The 20375-nt window shown below is 38.6% G+C and overlaps 1 protein-coding gene across 1 annotated transcript in view; it reads right to left on the reverse strand.

The window, feature by feature from the left end:
- VAV3 (vav guanine nucleotide exchange factor 3) overlaps positions 1-20375 on the reverse strand; it is a 349804-nt gene that overhangs the window by 143611 nt on the left and 185818 nt on the right. Inside the window, exons 14-16 of the mRNA XM_002928305.4 lie at positions 16878-16963; positions 15234-15366; positions 14739-14848 (exon numbers count right to left, since the gene is read on the reverse strand). Of these exons, the coding sequence (XP_002928351.2) occupies positions 14739-14848; positions 15234-15366; positions 16878-16963 (329 nt within the window). The remainder of the gene's footprint in view (positions 1-14738; positions 14849-15233; positions 15367-16877; positions 16964-20375) is intronic.

Consider the following 20375-nt stretch of genomic DNA (forward strand, 5'->3'; position numbering starts at 1 on the left):
ACAAATCACTCCAAAGCAGAATTTTATTAAACTCTACTTAGGTCTGATCTTCACACCAGCTACAATTCTCCCAGAAAGTCTCTCTGTGCTCTGGCTGCAAGCACCATGCGGACACTTTTCGTGGAGCAGTGCTGACCACTAACGGCCAGCTGGCTCATTTCGGTTTTTCCAGCCAAGTCTCAGAACTGTCTCTGAAGAAGTCACTGATTAAAGTAATCAATCAATTCTCTATACAATAATGCTCTGGCTTCTTTTGCTTTTAATATCAAAAAGCCCCGTGCACTGAAAACTAGTAGTAATCAAGTTTCCTGGATCACACATTATCTGTGCTTTTTGATCAAAGGTTCACAGATAATTTCTTTGGCTTTGCAAAATGATGCGTTCTACTGAATCAGCACCAACTATCAATCTAATTTCTTTATTAATTTTGAATGTAAGGAATGCTTTCATCTATAATTAAACTAAATTAATTTTGAGTATTACTTTATCACCACTATATTTCTACAGAAGGAATAAGTTCTGCTTATTGAATTTTCCTGATGGTTTACAGACTAGGTATACAGAATTTAAAGCATATCATCACCTTTAGGGCATGAAACATTCATCTTCCCAAAGGGATCACACTATCATTATCCAGTATGTACATCCACACACGTTCCTGTAGACACCACACACGCAGAGTAATAACTATCGAATGTATTTTTGTGAACCAAAAGAGAATAAGCACAAGAAAAAAAAATGTCGTAACTGTTGGGTAAGAATAAAAGATGATGAGATTACACTATTAATTTTGTATCACAGTTAGCTTCCACACCTCCCCCATGTTCTTTTTCCATTCAACAAGGCTTCAACATATTCAAGAAACAGGCTGCACAGAGTCAAATATAAGAGCAGATTCTTAGTGCTGCAGGAAAAGAAGAGATCACAAATATTTTTAAAGCCCCTCTTTAAGATGAATGAAGTCCCAGAGAAAGAAAGAGGACCCTTGCGTTGCCTGGGTCCCCTGGCCATGTCAGTGGAGGAAGGGGGTGTGGGGGGGAGCCTGGGTCCTTTCTTACCTGTTTTCTCCTTGTCCAGCACTCTGTGAACTCCACTAAGGAGTCTTTTCCACTTGTTCTCCTATTCTGTTTTTAGGATGCTGGGTATGATCTCCACTATTAAATCTCAGAATCTTTAAACCTTCATTATTATTCATCATTAACATTATCCTCAGCTGCCTTACCTTTCCTCCAAATTATTAAAAATATTCCTAAAGCATAAATTAATCATTAGGCATTTAACCTCTAAACACCTTTAGGAAACCAGGTTTGTTGGCAATTTTACATAAATGTGAATTCTTACTTTCCAAATAAAATTAAAAAACCAACTGCAAACAGTCTACTAATAAACATTTAAAATTCATATTTGATTATTTCCCAACAAGTCAGAAATTCAGATTGTCAGCCTCTCTAGTATATTCAAAATGGCCAGCTAGCCATATTTTAAATTAATAAGCCCATGGGATTTAGCCTTTTGTGGGCTTTGCAAATTTAGCCTTGTGTCAATATCAAGAGTCAATACAAACCTAATACTATAACACTCAATCTCTTATGTTGAAATTTTATAAAACCAAGGATTCTCTTAAAGCATCAATACCTCTTAGAGTCATTTTTAAACCCCAAAATAGACTCAATCTAAGGGGAGTTTCATTATAATTGAATATGGAATTGCAAGTTAGACTGGGCAACACATTCAACAATTAAACAAGCAAGAAGTTTAATTAAATTTCTAATTCACGTTGGATTTCACTCTATCCTACAATTATAAGGTTTCAAGCCAGTATCAAGTATTCAAGAGTGCCCTGCTGAAAACATATCTGTAATGTCAATAGTGAGCAATATATTAATGTCAAATAGATGGTGGAATAATGGCTCCTATTGCTAAGATCCACTGGAGGCTGGTTGACTTTTCCCCCTCTACCCCAAGTCCTCTAGTCCCTGGACAGGAAAATGGCAGCTTTTCATGACAGAGATAATGGGAAAAGAGGTAGACTGCCTCATTTTATGGAAAAGGAACCCGATAAAAGGTTGCTCTTGAAAGAAGAGGAATCGCCAGGAATTGAAGGACCTGGAGTCTAATTTTAATTCTACTATTTGCTACTCCTGTGGCTTTGGGCAAGTTCCTCTGCAGAAAATGTTACCTTGGGTCCAACTGGATATAAAATCTGAGATCATCCAGTACATAGGCATTTAAGGAAAAAAACCTACAATCTGTGAATTGATCTACCTGCAAAACGGTTGAGGCAAGAGAGAGGTGGGTGTTGCTCCTGACCTTTGTGGTTCCAAAGTTAAGGCTCTTTATTACACTGCCCTAAAGTAAAACTTCCATGGGGAGAGCCTTGTGTATACGGATACGTATTACACGTAAACATGTATGTGTAGAGCACAAAATGTCCCCAGTAAGCTGTACTGAGGAAAAGGCTTAGCACAGACTACTTATCAACTTGCACAAGTTTAATGCCACAAGGAAAAAGAATGCTCAGCTATATAACCAAGCAAAAGTGTTTGCAAGACAAAAGACAATAATGCAAGCCTAGGGCTCAACAGAGTCATCATTGTCACAAAGCATCATTTTAATCTTGAGACTTCCTAACTTGAAGAATTCAGAAGAGTTCCTAATTCATTATTCCAAGTCTGTATGGTATGTAGAAAACCCATTTGGTTGCTTTATGGTGTTCCTTCTAGTAGATCAAAGCCCTGTAAAACAGTTCAGTTTTTTTTTTCCCCTCAATCTGAAAGATGTTTAGGTCATCATAATTGCAAAATACAGTTCAAATCCCTACCACAATTAAATAGGCCAGGAATAGTTTTGGCTTAGTAAACTACCTATGACCTCAGGTCTATTTTGTAACGTATGAAGCACTATTTCCAAGCTATCTAGTTTTTAAAATGCACCGACAGCAACAGCTTTAATTTAAAATGCCAGTGTTCGATATGTCAAAGCTCAAATATTCTGAGAGGGAGCTTTAATGCATATATATTATTAATGCACTATCAGAGAACAGATCCCTGAGTTGATTCTGACCAATGAGTCATTAGTCAGAGACGACATAAAACAAATTTGGTGGATAATAATAGATGAGGAAATTTTGCTTCTGGTTGCTCTTGCTATCTGGAGGAAAAGAAAGCAAAGCACAGAAAGTCTGCAGTCTCAGGTTAGGAGATAGGAAAATGGAGTTTAATAAAACATTGTTTTTATGCCTACTGGCCATTTGGGCAAGAAACTCTTTGGGGAAATGAATGGGAAAAGCAAGGTCTTGCACCATGGTGGAACCTCTATGCCATCACGAGCTGCGTGGTCCAGGCAGGTCCTTAGTTCACTTATTTAAAAAAAAAAAAAAAAAAAAGAGAGAGAGAGAGAGAGAGATAATTGCCCCGTCGTAAGTTCCATGAAGATTTAATGAGACAAATATCAAAAGCATAGCACTGTACTTGGAAGACAATGTTAATGTCACCGAATTTTAATTCTTTCAAAGGATTGATGCCAGGAGAGACTGGAAGAAATATAATTTCAAAAGGGTTTTTGTTGTTTTACTATAACAAACTTTATAAAATAAGACAGTAATATTTTTATGAATTTTTAAATTTATAAAGCCCATTAATTTAGGGCATTTGTGACTTTTAGATTTTTTTTTCCCCTTTCCTCAAAGGGCTAGCTGCTTTGTGCAGACTATGACATTGCAAATATAAAGATGCAGATAGGACTAAAACCACTGGCCACTGGAATATTCAAATAACTTTTGAGGCAGATAATCTGAGCTCCCAATCTCAGTGTTTTCTTAGACAAAGACGTCTGGAAGAAAGTCTGCTATTCTAATAAGCAACAGACAGGTCAAACAAATGCTTCTGATAACTGCTTCAAATTGGGCTCTCCCCAGGAGAAAAGAAGTTATTCAATGTTAGTCCAAAGTTCGTCCTGAAGGAGAAAAATGAGTGTTATTACCCTGTGTTCATATCTCCAGTGACCTCTGTACTGTACTGTAGCGTACAAACGTACGCATTTAAAACTCATTTAATCCACCTTGATAACTAGCCAGGACTTAGTCTCAGACCCTAAGGCTTTTCCTCCCCATTGCCCTTACCTATAAAAAGATAATTTAAAGTCTGAGACTGAAATCACATTATCTAGACAAGTGGAAAAAGAAAATACCATCAAATCAAATAAAAACTTTGCCTCGATTGCATTAAGCACAATTCTATAAGGTGATCCAAACTCTTGCTACAAATTAATTTATAAATTAAGACTTGACTTACTTTAAGGAAATTCTTTGAAGGCCAAAATCACCCTTACAAATTGTTAATAATATGCATGATGTTATTATTTGATTCCGTAAAAATATCCAATTCTTACCTAACAGCATCGCTACAAAATAAGTGAAAGTATTTAGGATCTAAATCAAATTTTTATTCCGTGTGTGAATATACTACACAAAAATACCTCTTGCTTATAAAACAAACCGAAGGAAACTTTCATCTGTGGAGAACAACAGTAGGTATTCTTGCTATAAATGAGACAGCATGGGGTGAAGGAAAAAACTCTGGATTGAGATTCAAGATCAGTCTCTGCCACTTGTTAACTAAAAAAGCACACACAAAACACTTAATCTCTCCTTTATTTTTCATTTTTTTTTAAAAGGCAATACCTCCTGGCTACCTCACAACACTCCTTAATAATCAAATGAAGTAATTTCCAAAAATGTTTTGGAGACTAAAAAGCACTATATAAGAGTAAGGAATTATCCCTATAGGCTACCAGACTCTAACTACTCTAACATGAAGGAATTAAAATCTGAAATCTTCCTTATAATACTCAGAATCAGAAAAAATGCTATGCATAATTCAATCAGAAGACCCCAAATTGCCCATAATACTGGACTGAAATGAAACATTCAGTTTACCTATACCTTTATCTGATCCGGGATAGCATTCAACTAAACTAGTTAATGAAAGCATTTCTCCAAATTAAGTTTCTTTTTATTTAGGGGAAAGAATGTTCAAAACACAAAGTTAGAGGAATAGCCACCTTCAAATATCTGAAGGGTTATCAATAGAGGAAAGAGACATGTTCTATTCGGGCTCAAGAAATTACATTAGGAAATTATACTTGAACAGACAGGTTTCAACTCATTTTTAGGAAGAGTTTTCTAAGGTCAAAGCTAAGCAAAGAACAAATGATTTCAAAGGTAGCGAGCTCATCACAAGAGGCATTCAAGTGCAGACTACTGGTGGAAAGAAAGGTAGGAAAGGTTTGAGCATTGAATGGTTGGAATAGAGGAACTTCAAACTCCTCTTCAAAGTGTCCATGAGTTTATAAAACAGTATGGCTTCTGAGGATCTTGATAATTACGAGCAAGTATTCGGAGTATATGGAAGAAAAATCACCTAGAACAAATTAATTTTTCTAAATTACATATCAGTGGTATATGGCATTTTACCTGATTATTTAAAGCAACACAACATATACTTAACCTATAACGACTTTCGTTTTCTAAAAGAAGAGCAAAAACTTCAGCTGCAGATGCCTTTCTTAGACTCCCCGGAAGGTCACTAACTTTCAAAATTTGCCTGGTAATATCACATGCACTGGAGTTTTCCACATTGAAATTGCCAATTCCATTCTCCTCATATCAAATACTGTGTGATACAAGCCTTCATTTACCTTACAATTCACCACTGCTTTACATGGACATCATAATGCTGACTTGAAAATATGCCTTGTTAGAATGTAAACTGCACGAGAGACGAGAACTTGCCTTACTCATCACTTCAGCCATCCTGCCTAGACTAGCTCCTGGGCAGGTATGAGATGCTCAAGAAACACATGAACAAATAACCAAATACAGATCTATAATACTTAGTCTCATTCGGTAACTTTCAAGCATGACTTTCTTATCTTGGCAACTAGACAGCTATTGCTCACTCTAACAAAGAGGAAAAACCCAGTTTCTTCTATTGTTGCCACTGTAAGGACTGCCAGTCTTCAAACACAGCTTATTTTGTATTGTCAGACCAAAGTAGTAATTCTTATGATCTAATAATTTCATATCAAAAAATATCCTAAAAGTAGTACATATGATCTTAACTATCAGGGTTAGACTTATAAATTAAAACTTGCTCACTATTATAGAATTCACCGTTCATGTCACTTTCTTCGAGGAAACCATATATAATTAGTTGACAGGATACAACGAACAGTTCAGAAACAAACTTACTCTTTGTGTTATTTACATTACCCAGACAAGCTGGAATCAGCACACTGACCACCACTGTCAGGTTAAACATTCCTGGTTCTGGTGACACTATTCACATAAGAAGGAAAAAAAGAAAGGCACAACAAAGGGTCTGTTACAAAAGCTTGGGGAAACCGATACTAATTCAGCCTAACAATGTTACTTGCATTCAGTTTTAACAGAATAATGCGTATTGGTTGATGGAAATTTTGGTATCTATCCATTCTTCTTCCTGCCTAGGACTTCTTCTTTATAAGCATGCTTAGGAATGCCAGAAAAACGTCAAGCAAGTATTAAATATAATCAGAGAAAAAGGAGAGAGGTTGATCCCCACTAGGCAATAACAGAACAAGAATACTATTTAATATTTACTAATGCTTTGTCATGCATGAAATGCTTTTACATGTTTCTGGATCAAACAGGCAACTGAAAGACCCCATTTAACGACAGCTGTGGTTTTTCTGAGCACTGTCCCGTGTCCTACTTCCTTTTATTGCTGCCAGGAAACTGCAGTTTAGTTCCCTACACTGACTTAACTGCCAATTTTGAAAGGTTATAGATAATACATTAGATTCAGGGAGAGTTGAGCTGGCTTCAGCTTGGGAGATTAATGTGAATAGCTCGGTACCGTGAGACTCAGCACAGCCCAGGGGCAAGGGATCAAGTCAGCATGGATCTCATATCCATAAACAAGCTCCTCATATTCAAAAACTGGTAATGAAAGCCTTTTAAGGAGAAAGAGTAAAAGGCTGTTTTTAAAGGAAATAATTTCTCCAAAAAAACCAAAGCCGCATGTGGGCAGACAGTACAGAGACGCTCTGTGGACCGGTACGTTGGCAGGACGCCTGTAAGGCTACCAGTTTCCAGTAGACACTGACACAGGCTTGGAACACCCAGAAAATGCCAAAGCGGGTGTCACAAAGTCAAAAGGTCACTCCCACATGCGGCTCCCCCAGGAAGGCTCACCCTTGGGCCAACTCTTGACACCACTGCAGTCTTCCTTTGCCCCTTCCAGTTTTCCTTGGTGTGCTCTCCAGGGAGGAAATTAATTTCAGAATAAATAACAGGCACAAATGTCATGACTGCTGCAAAGAAAATGCCCCAAGAGCACGAAAAGCCATCACTGACTACAAAATTATCTTTGCCAATGTGGTTGACTATTAAGAAAAGCTTACTGTGTTGTTGCTATTGGCCTGGATTCTTTGGGCCTCATAGTCTTTTCTAATAAACCATATAAAAAAGTTAATGAAACCAGATATCTGCATAGGTGCAGTCTGCTCTTTGGGCAGATATTTTTGATATTCATTTGGACAGCACAAAATAATGTCAAACACAGATCATACATCCAGGTATCTTTGCTTTGGTTTTGGTGGAATAGAGAGCATTCTGTAGCTAAATCATCATGATGGCCCAAACAGGAATTAGTGCTACTAAAGAAATAAATTAATAAAATAAAATAAAATACCACATTACTCCAAAAGGCCACAGGGTAGTTCCATTATAGCTGAGATCATTCAGTGGTAGCACATACTCACTATATTCCCTAGGCCTAAATCATCATCTTCGGTTTGTAACACAGGGGTCACTAACTGCAGCTCGTGAGCCAAATATGGCCCACCACCTGTTTTATGGGAACACACCACGCTTGTTCATTTATGTATTATCCATGGCTGCATTATTACTGCAATGATAGAATTCAGTAATTGTGACAGACCATATGGTCCACAAAGCCTAAAATATTTACTTTCTGGCCCCTTACAACAAAAGCACATTGGCCCCTGTTCCAAGAGATGAAGTTTGTAGTCTCAAAAGCTACTTATATGTGTATTTGAGAAGATCCAAACAGGCTTCCTAATGAAGAAAATGAGTAGGAAGAGAAAAGAAGAGAAAGGAGAAACAATAGTACTAGTACTAGTAGTAGCAGTAATTTGGACTTGCTATGGAAGTCTCTGACTTAGCTTCGTGTTGATGGAGAATCTCCGTCTAGGCACAAGTATAAACAGTCAGTCTTTTCAAATGTGTACAACAGAATGTCAAATTTGCAGCCAAAACTTTAATAGTATTATTATAAACATGGGTCACTCACCAACCAATAGCAAAGAGCATCTCCACTTGAGACACTCAGCAGATTTCTTTACCTTGAATTGATGTAACATAACAAGCTTTACTTCTCTAAATCCCAAGATGGCTAGGGTAGGTGTGCTCTCTCTGGCCTGACTCGTCAGGCCCCATAGAAGCAGCAGTGAGTCCAGGCATACTGGTCCACTGTAGGGAGCAGCAGATAGTGAGGAAGGTCACAGTCATACTGAGGATGTCAAGGAGACCAGTGAAATGGCAGAGGGAACAGGTGCATGAAATGAGCCTCTCTTATGCCACCCATCAGTATCACAAAATCTAGGTCAGGACTGCATTTCTTCTGGGTCAGGAGTTGGGATAGAGAAATGTGAGGAAGTAAGTGGGCTTTGAGCACCTCAGACCCTGGAACTGGAGTTTGGGCCAAGTTCTGCCCACATCTCCCAGAAGCAAGGAGGCCCAGGTAACATGTGAATTGCAATTGTTCTGCAGTTTTCAGCAAAACAAACAAAAAACAAACCCTATAGATTTAGGTCAGCATTATGTGAGATAGTCTAGGTTATGTAGAAATTAACCCGTATCTTGGTTGGTTCTATAAGTTCCAATCAAGCATTAAGTCAGTCTGCCAAAAAGAAACGTATATGGATGGACAGAAAGAAACATAACCTGGAAGCATCGGGTTGGGTGGCTACAAAAATGCCTTCAAGAAATTGCAATCTCACTTTTGAAGGTTAATTTAAGGAAAAAATAATTATATGTAACATCACCTTGCAGAACTTCAAAAAATCTAATGCTGCTAGTGGCGAATGTATGTTTTTCAGGGTCTCCTGCCTAAGGATCCAAATTATAAAGCCTCCTTCTCACGCTAGAAAAAGTTTCTTTCCGTCAAGGGCTGTTAGGATATTTTGTTCACAAATTATCAGAAAACTTGAGTAAAATTTCAGCTTTACAATAAAAATAGGATTTTCCACTATGTGCCAGGAGCTGTGCTAAGGACTCCTCACGCATGTGAACAACATGGAGAAGTGCCCACTGTCGCAGGTTTTTAGTCCAGGGGAGAAACAGCCATGAAATGGACAGCTATATTCAATGGTGACTCCATTGACCAAAGGGCCCAGGCAGTTTGGCCTTGGCCCCTGAAAAATACACATACAGAAACCAAAATAACCAAAAAGCAATTGCATGCTCTATTTAATATTTCGAAGGACATAAAAGGGAATATAATTCAAAATCCACAGATACGTACTTCAAAAGGTGCTTTTCCCCTTTCCAAATTCCTCACAAACCCCATAGTTATTCCAGAGCCTCGTTCACACCAAAACCCCAAATTTTCTTTCCATTTCCAGAACCATGAAGCTGTCTTTTTTCCTTTCTCCCAGCATTAGCCATGCAGTTTAATTCAGCGGCTCTCTAAGCAGGAAGGAATCCCTATTCTTTAGGAAGAGAAAAGATAGGTGAAGTTGGGCAGGCACTTAACAGGTTTTCTTTAACAAGCAGGGGGCGGAGGGGTGGCGGGAAGGCTATGAATACTACCCTTGGGTAATTTTGCCATATAATTACAATTGTGAGAGAATACTAGGGAGGTAAGTTTACTAATTTAGCATAATGGTCAAGAAACTCTCTCACAAATTGACGTTTTAAGCCAAGATATGTAGGATAAAGAACAGGAGGAAAGACCATCCTGGGTAGGGAAGGCTCCAAGGCAGTTGCCTGAGGCCTGTGCATTCTCCAGGAAACTGAAACCCACCCAATCTAACTGCGGTGAAATGAGCGCAGGTAAAACTGATATGTAACTGGAAAGGTGGGCAGGATAAAATCAGGGATGGCCTTTAGGTCCTGGCAAGAATTTTGCGATTACACCAAGGGCAATAAATAGCCAACAAAGGGTTTTGAGTAGGGCAGCCCACAACTGGATCAACCTGGATGCTTCCTGAAGAGAGGACTGGTAAGGAGGGGGGGGCAAGGAGGACAGAAGCTAATTAGAGATGTGAAAGGCTTAAACCAGGGAGGGGAACACGAAGATTACAAGCAGGGGGTCAGATTCAGCCTGCAGAGATTGGGGAGAAATTGACCAGAGGTGGAGAGAGAAAGGCATGTCTTGGTATTCCTTCTGTTTACACTTGAGCAAATGGGACTGGGAAGAAGATATTATTTGGCTAGAAATATCCGAGAAAAATTCAATCCATTATATGTTAACTAAAAATTATATTTATAAATTACACTATTTAAATTCAATTGCAATAGCTCCCTCATTGTTATATGCCCAGGGCTTCCAATAATATCTGGCAAGAAGGCATGTGCTCAGTAAGTACTTGCAGAATGAACGTAATTTCCTCCGGTAATTATCTCTCTGGTATTCAAAATATCTTAGCAATATCTTTATATTAAAACAAATTTTATGTTTTTTAAATTCTGTTTGATAAAATATAATTTCATATTTAAAATGTGAACATACCCATTGCTTTTATAATGCAAACTAAAGAAGGTAAATTTCAAGAAACGACTCTTATCTAGTAGATCCCGAGTGTGAGAAAATGCTTTGAAACATTGTTCTGTTTGACCTCTGATTAATTTTTTCTTTTTAATTCTGTGACATGTGTGCTTTTTATGGTGAGTGACCTCAAATTCCTTCTGGAAGTAAATGGGGAATAAATTAGAAACACTGTGACTCAGATCAAATGCGATTTGTGGAGTTTAATGGCTAGATTACTGCCCCCCCACCCCCGCCCCCGGCCTACCCTAGTTGGAGAGCACTCCTTTTCAGGGGGTTCATCCTGGGAAATGAAGCTTAGGGGCTGCCCTTCCAGATGTCCAACGAGACAATGCCGCCTGGTGCAAGTGCCTCTGTGGCTCTATAATTTCCATATCCCCTTCTCCTACTCCTCTCCCCACAGCCACAGTCTTAGCATTTAACAATTAGCAACAAATTGCTAATTTAGCAATTAGCCCTAGGTATCCTGGGCTAATCTTTGAGCACGTGTGAATATCTCTATGTTCTTCTTCGTCTTAGGAAAACCATGTAGTACTATGCGTATGGTACACAGCGAAGGATCTTAGATAGTGGGAATAATGGTAATGCATCTTTCAAGGGACTTTCTTTATTCAAGGGATTAATATCAATTGTTAGAATTTCAAGAATTGGGTCAAGTCAGTCAGAATAAATTCCAGGCAAGGGAACCTTTCAGTTCCCTTAGTAAACACTACAGAGGCTGGTTCAGAAACTCACTTCCTACTATTTGCAATGCTCCCCCCACCCATTTTACTTTTTCTTTCTCTCTCTCCTTCTTTGAAAAGACTTCCTATTCTATCATTCAATTTTTTTATTTCATATTTTATCCAACTTTGACTTATTTCTGGAACATTTAAAGAAACTCCCTGATCCTCTAGGTCCTAGTTAAGTGGGGGGGGGGGTGGACGGGGACAGAAAAAGGAAACCTGACTCTAGTTTTAGATAATAGGATTTGAGTCCAGTTGCTTATTTTTAGCAACTTCATGGGTAAAGAAATTGCTGTGAACTGAGATCCTGAACTCTCCTGTAAATGATACATCATTGAAGTTGTACAAATTTGCTGAAACACACCTGTGATCACTAGTTTCCTGAGCTATCAAAGGGGTATGACAATGTTTATAAATTTAAATCCAACAGGAGAATTCATAAATACACACTGGATATAAGGAATTGGGGGAAAACATACCCAGAAGCTTCCTGACAATATTTTCAACATTGCTATAGGCACCCACGTCCACACTCTCCTGTATCATTATGAAAATTAGCTTAAGCTAATAGAAATATTTGCCATCTTATTTCACAGAAAACTAAATGGAACTGTGAGAGACAGTGACAAAAGCCCTTTTGGAAATAAGAATAAGCAATGTATATACATCAGTCTCTTAAAGGTTTTTAAGTATATTCTTCAGAGCAGGGCACCCCAGAACTATGGTTCCCAACCTTATTTGGTTCTGTAACTGTTCCAACAACCTCAAGGGCGATCCGTCCAGCTACCACTTCTTCTCACAGGAGAAAAAGAAAAAAACATTCTTCTCCCTGCCCTATCCAAGTGGGTCACTGCTGCTTTTCTCTTTGTTCAGCCTTTCTTACGGAGGTTTGCCAAGTTCTGATGTGGTTCTCTGCGTATTCTAAATGCTGGAAGTGGTTACAGCCAAAGAAGGTCAGAGAACACAGCTACTGAGCAGGGATGGGATGTGTTTGGGAAAGACACAGGCTGAGATTTAGGTCACCTCTGGGGAGATGATTTGCGTTTACTGGATACTTACTGTTTATTGGTATTCATGCTTTTCTATAGTCTTTTTTAATGTTCTAAATTAAAAGCGGTATTTTAAACCTCTTAAAGGTGATTTGCAATTTTTTTTAAAAATGAAAATGATCCAATCATCCTATAAACAGCAGAACTGCCATCTTCTGTAAATAGAACTGGCAAGCATCTCATCAGTCTTAAAATATCACCTCCCTTGATTTCCCACCACCCTCCCACCGATGCCTCCCTTTCCTTCCCTGAGTTACTTAAAGCAACACTCCAGAATGCTCTAGGAGGACCTAGATGTCCCATGTTAATGCTAAAGAGACTGGCAGAAGCCAGCTTGAGGGGGTACCCAAGGCTTATTGTTTTCCATGGGCCACCATGAATGCTGCCAGATTTCTTAGTTTTCTTTTATTCTCCATGGCTTAGAGAAGAAGAGTACTAGAACTTTAGATAATGGATAAAATAGCAAAATTTGAACCATAGGTAATGTCCTAAGCTTCAGGACTTAACCTAGATTATTCTATTTTCCTGGGTACAAGACAAGCAAGAGCTGCTTACAGAGCTGGAAGCAGGGCTTTTCTGCATAACGAGCTTCAAAAAAGAGGGGAAGAAATAAAATAATGAAATATTCTGATGCTTGAGTAAAATCCTAACTAATTTTACTTTGCCATAATTGGCATCATCCCTGCTTATAGAAGCCCTCAACTTCGACTTTGAGCAATTCTCAAAAAAGGTACTTCCACCCTCTCACCATCTGCATGGGCAGTCAATGGAATTCTGAAATACAAACAGCCACTTGAAGGTTTAATTATATTGGTGAGGTGCCTGGAAAACGCTCGATGAAAAATCCCCGTCTCCCTGGGTGTGGTACAGCCATCTTTCTTGTGGTGGGACAGTTTAGATCCACGCATACTCCTGTAGGGATATAACGATCGAGCAGTGACGGTCGTCGTCTACAACTACAGATTCCTCCTTTTTTCCATAAAAGAACCTTGATTCTCAGCGAGGCACAATCCTGCCTGGAATAAAGATTATATTTCCTAGGCTCCCTTGACAGATGTGGCCACATGGCTAAGTTCTGGTAAGTGTTATGTAACAGAAGATTGCGACATATCTGCAAGAGATCCTTTAGAGTAAGGGGTCACCTTCTGTTGCCTAGAATGTAGATTTTATAACTGGAGCTCCAGCAGCTACCTTGGACAACAAAGTGAGCAACCCTGAGCACCGAAGCCAAACGCGGATAATGGAGAGCAGAAGACCTGAGCCACCAGACCACCCCTCGTCTACCCACCCCAGGTTTGTTTTTTACACAAACGGGATAAAAGCATCCATCTTGTCAAATCTCTTAAATCCAGTGTTAAGTTGTTTGATTTATGGCAACTGAACAAAATGTTAATTGGCATGCCTATTTTACAGTCCAAGGAGCCTGCCTGCTCTGGACAAGAAATTTAACTTCCCTCCTCTGCAGATTTTTTTTTTTCACTCATCAAAACATCAAAACTAAAAAGAAACCCCTATAATAACATGTTCCTGTGTAATTACATCTCTTTATGCCATTCCTTTTCAAACAGATCTGACTTATTTCCCACCTCTTTCTTGAGCTTCCACTTTTATAAAAGGAAAGAACACGGAAAGAAATCAAGCTTAAAACATTCACTGAACACATCAAGCAATGTATCTAGGACTCAAACAATAAATGAGTTAAAAAACAAATGAGGGGAAGAAATGAATCTTTCTTTTAAAAATAAGATATGTGCAAGTATGAATGTGTGTGTTTGCGAGCTATTTCTAGTTTAAAGATCTATATAAAATACGGTAATTATATCAAAAGTTTATCATTAGAATAGCTAATATTTTCATGGGCTGCAGAAAGCTGAAGAATTAAAATATGCCCATGAGAAGAAAGTCAAACAGAAGGTTAGAGCTCCCTCTTTCTTTTTCGTGAAGAAATTTGCCAAAGCCTCTCTCCTAGGAGACCGAAGGGATCAAGCAGACAGCCGGGAGCACTCACGCTCAAAGTGTTACCACAATCTCCGTATACACGCTACAAGGATTGCAGCACATTTATGGACAGTTCATTATTCACAAGAGATGTAAATAGTAGAAAAAGCACTTTTAAAAGTAAAAATACTCACAAAGCCATCTCAAACTGTTCCAGCCATTTTTTCTTTAAATCTTTTGTTTTGCAATAAAATTCTAACCCGTTTTGTCCTTGGGTATGGATGAGGTAGAAGCCATAAGACCACTGTTGAAATTAATATTCCTCAGGTTAACATGTATCATTCAGTTATGACATCACACTTCCAAGTGCACTAAACCACCACCGTAATCACCCACAAACCGCTCGTAACATTATCAGCACACAAATTGTGAACAGATTTTGGTAGTCGACTTTGTATCTCTAACAGTTTTCATGCCAAATGCGTTATACTTGACCATTAAGGCATTACAGTGATCATTATCAGTTGTGGCACTGTCCAATTATTTCTCACAGAACCCTGCTCCTAATCAATGTCTAGAAAGAAAAATCGCCGGCATCGATAAGCCCTCTCATATTAATGCATTAACATACTTTCCTTGAATAGTCAAAGTTATGAGTAAATTACAGTAATTAATTTTCAAAAATTCACCTTTTTATTTTCTTTATCAGTTGTAGGATTGTTGGCTATTTTGTACTGCTGAAGATCTATTATTTCCTTCATTTCATAGTTATCGCCTTTTCTTTTACATACAATCACTGCCAAGTCAAATAAGAAGATATGCCTGAGAGAGAGAGAGAGAGAGAGAGAGAGAGAGAGAGAGATTTAAAATGATTTGGAAGCATGTATGTTAACTTTTCCTTGGTAAAATTTAATTAAACCAACCAAACATTGTTTCTTTGAGTTAAAGACAAATGTAATGTTGCATACGGAAAAGAATGAACTGTGCATACCCTGGCACTACCCTTTATGGAATGAATGGCCTTACTCAACCTTAGTTTCATTTCAAAAAATATGCAAAATTATAGTTAGAATATACACATTACAGAGTTGCTGTCAGGAACAACTCAGATAAACCACAAAGTGTCCAGGAGCAATTTTTTTTTTTCCAGTTTAAAAGCTAGACATTTACAGAATACTAATGACAACAACAGCAGTTAACTTCTGAGGTTTCTAGGAGTCAGCCAGAAGGTGTTGAGAAGCGTCCATCCCTTTCACAAAGATGACTCACTTCATTTAAATCCCCGGGACCATCTGCTGAGGTATTATTCTCATCTTCATTTTTTTGGGGAGGAAACTGAGGATTAGAGAAGTTAAATAATTTGCTCAAGGTCGCAAAGCTAGTGAGGTGTGGAGCAGGATTCACACTGGACCTAATTGTGGAACCTGCACTTTTACCCCCTATGTCGCTCCTCATGACTTTACAGACCACCTGAAACACAAGCGGAGCAGCGTATGAGCCAAATGTAAACTAGAAAAATTACAGTTAAATTTATGTGTTCATATTGCTCTCAATTCTTAAAAACAGTGTAATTGGGGGAGAAAAACAAATCTTGGAATCCCATCATCCAATACCAATATTTTTATCTTTTCGGAAATTCTCAGGAACTAACATGTATACATTTTTAAATAATGATAATGACGATGATACACTCACATAGCTCTAAAACTTGCAGCACTTTCAGACTATTTTCCTGGAGAGGCTGAAAAGGAGAGGCGTCTCCTGGGAGCTCCCTATGGAGCCTGGATATCAAGTTGGAAGCAAGAGCTGACACTGTCCCCTGCTGGCTGACTTTCTCACTCCAAAGTTTCCAGAAAATGACCATTTTAACCAAATCAATCAGTTTAGCAGTTCTATGTATATAATCTGGAATACCAGGCCAAGCTCACTAACCTGAACTGCCCTCAAGAAAATATCACGAAATGGTCCCCACGTAGACTTCCTTCTTAGGGCATTTTGTATTTTTAGTTGTTTTCAAATGCATACCAAAGAGAGAAATCAAACAACTGCATTGTCCATTACTTTATCTCTACTCTCATTTCAGTGTTTCCCTTTGAGACTCAGCTGACATTCTATATTTGTCATATCCCTCTTAAGAACTTAGACAAATCAATAGATACCAAAACAAAGAGGAAAAGACCTAACGTATCTATGAGAAAATTGTAGAAAATCATAGGTTGTTCTGTCCCCTTATTTCTCTTCCTCTGTTTCCCTCCTTTGTCCTAGACTTGTTTTCTCAATCTTCTGATACTAACCACTTATTCTGAAAATACGTACTGCTCCTCTTTTCTCACCTTTCTTGTTTCGTATGCTTGTCTAGAGTAGTTATTCGAATTTCACCATCTCCCTGAGGTCGTCCAAAAAGCAAAACTGGTTGGTTCTAAAATATAAAATTTACACGTCTCAGTTTTTCATAATCATGTAAAAACGAATGAATATTAGTGAGGATATTTGCTAGGGACAGCTACCTTATTACACTACAAGTTTTATCATTTTACATTTTTTAGCACATTTAGTCTAAAAAGCTCAGGTCTATATGATACACTTTCAAAAACAGTCTGTCCTTGGACAGCCTACGAGGTATACGGAGGACATTAATTAATTTTACTTATAACCTTAATAGGGAAGTTAGCTACTAAAAGCAAGAATTAACTGGAAGAATTCAAATAACAACAAAGTTACAGCAACTAATACTTATCGAGCACCCACTGTGTGCCAAACATGGTAGTAGGTTTGGGCAAAATATCCCCCTGCCCAGGGGGGGAAACAATATTCACACAAGTATATAATTACAAATGTGTAACTGCCATGAAGAAAGAGTATAGGAAACATGCATTGCCGGGGGCTTAATTTGTTCTAGGAAGTCAAGGATAGCTTCCTCGAGCTAAGATCTCAAGAATGAAAAGTATGACTTAATGATTAAACATAATGAACCATTTCCCCAGAGGCAGACAATAAAAGAATTAAGTATTTATGAACACCTACTGTACAAGGTGCTAAGGGGAAAAAGAATTGACTGAAAATTATCACTAACATCTAGGAGGTTACAGTCTAATAAAGGACACAGATATGTAACTAATTAGCTGTACTGCAAGAAAGTATAAAAATAGACATTCCCTCTCAAAGTCCCCATGATGTATTTTGCAGAAATAGAAAACTCCATCCTAAAATTTATATGGAATCTCAAAGGACCCTTAACAGGCAAAACAATCTTGAAAAAGAACAAAGTTGGGGTCTTAGTCTTCCTGATTTCAAACCTTATTACAAAACTATGGTAGTCAAAACAGCGCGGCACTTGCACAAAGACAGACTTCTAGACCAACGGAACAGAACACCTGGAAACAGGCCCTCATATATATGGCCAAAGGATTTTTGAAAACAGTACCAAGATCATTCAATGGGGAAAGGAGAGCCTTTTCAACAAATGATTCTGGGGAAACTGGATATGCACACGCAAAAAAATGAAGTTGGACCCTTACCTTATACAGCATACCACATTGATCAAAGAACTAAAAATAGGAAACTCTTAAATGAAAACACAGGGGTAAGTTTTATGACACTGGATTTTGCAATAATTTCTTAGATATACCACCAAAAGCATTGTCAACAAAAGGCCAGTAAGTTGAAATTCATCCAAATTAAAAAATTTTATGCAAGGATACTATCAACAGAGTGAAAAGGCAAGCTACAGAATGGCAGAGAATACTTGCAAACAAAATGTGTGACAAGAATTGATATCCAGAATATATAAATAACTCCTATAACTCAACAACAACAAAATACAAGCAGTCCTGATTCAAAAATAGGCAAAGGACTTGAATAGACATTTCTCCAGAAAGATATACAACTGGCCAAAAGGCATATGAAAAGATATTCAATATCCCCAATCATTAGGGAAAGACAAAGTCAAAACCATAATAAGATACTACTTTGTACCCATTTGGATAGATATTTTTTAAAAAAGAAAAAAGAAGAAGAAAGGAAAAGAACAAGTGTTGGTGAGGATGTGGAGATGTTGAACTCCTGTGTATTGCTGGTAGGAATGTAAAATCGGGCAGTCACTGTGAAAGACAATATGGCTAGTCCTCAAAAAATTAAACCCAGAATTACCACACAATCCAGCAATTCCACTTCTGGGTATATAACCAAAAGAAGTGAAAGCAGGGACTCGAGCATATATTTGTACACCCATGTTCATAGCAGCATTATTCACAAAGCCAAAAGGGGGAAGAAATCCAAGTGTCCATAGACAGATGAATGGATAATCAAAATGTGGGGTATATAAAATCAATGTTATATTTTAAAGCCTTAAAAAGGATATTCTTTTAAAAAATGAAATTCTGATACATGCTACAACAAGGATGAATGCAGTCAAGTTCACAAAGACAAAGTAAAATGGTGGTTGCCAGGGGCTGGGAGAAGGGAGAATGGACAGTTAGTTTTTAGTGAGCACAGAGCTTCAGTTTTACAAGATGAAGAGGGTTCTGGAGATGGACAGTGGTGATGGCTGCCTAAAAACATGAATGTATTTAATGTCACAAAATTGTACATTTATAAAAATGATAAATGTCATATGTATTTCACACACACACACACACACACACACACACACACACACACACACTCCTAAACAGCTGTCGAGGCAATGTGCTATGGAATTACAAAGAGAAAGTAATAATGGGAGATCAGGGAAAGAATTATTTTAGGTTGGATCTTGAAGGAGTTTGATAGGAAATGATGAGAAGACATCCTAGGCTTTGACATTACTATCATCAAAGGCAGACTGATAAAAATGTACGGCAAATTAGAGACCTTACAACACCGCAGGAGAGCCACAAGTAAAGTATCTGGGCAGGTAGTAGCTGGGTGAGTTCAGCAAAGCAATTAAAGCCCAAATCACTGAGGGCTTTAAATGTCATGCTAAGGAATGTTGACTGAATCCTGAAGGCAATGGCAAATGCTGACAAGGTTGGGAAACAGAACGAATTAAGAAGTCCGCCCTCTGGAAACACAACTATGTGAAGGAATGGCGGGAGGCTTCTGTGATTGGAAAGGTGGCAGATGAGGTCCTGAAAGGGGGACATGACTGTACATGTGAAAAGATGTTTCAGAGAAAGCGGCAATAAAACTGTTCCACCAAGAAAAGTGTCTTTCCTTCACATGTGTATCTCTATTTTCACTGCCCGCAGCTCCATCCAGGCCTCCACCAACTCTTTCTTGAAACCAACCCAACAACCCGCTGACCTGACCGGCCTGCCTGCTGGAATGCCTGCTAGAAGAGTTTTCTTGAAATGTAAGTCAGAATGAAACTCTCCGGGAGAAGCCTTTACTAGCTTCCCATTGTAATCACAGTAAAACCCAGGTCCATGCCCTGGCCTATAAGGCTGGGGGCCATGGTCCCCCACCCACCTCTCTCCCACCTCCGAGCCTCTCACACAGCCACTCCTGCCTTTCAACCTCTGGAACACCCCAGGCTCTGGCCCATCTCTGGGCATTTCAGTTGCTGTGGCTTCTGTCTGGAAGCCTCTCCCCAGATCTCTCCACTAACGGCTCCTTCTTATGCTTCAGGTTCAAGAGAAGCATGACTCAGAAGGACTATTTCTAACCACCTCATCCAAACGAGGACTCTCTCATTACCCTCTGCTGCCCCACCCTGTTCACAGCATGAATCTCAGTAGAGCCCTTTTAAACTCTCTTCTTACTGCCTCTTCAACCGGGAGACCATGCTGTTCTAAGTTACAGCCCTGGCCACAAGCAAAATGTCCCGGCACACAGTCGTCACCCAGTAACCA

Source organism: Ailuropoda melanoleuca, chromosome 2, assembly GCF_002007445.2.
Source record: "Ailuropoda melanoleuca isolate Jingjing chromosome 2, ASM200744v2, whole genome shotgun sequence".
Lineage (NCBI taxonomy): Eukaryota > Metazoa > Chordata > Mammalia > Carnivora > Ursidae > Ailuropoda > Ailuropoda melanoleuca.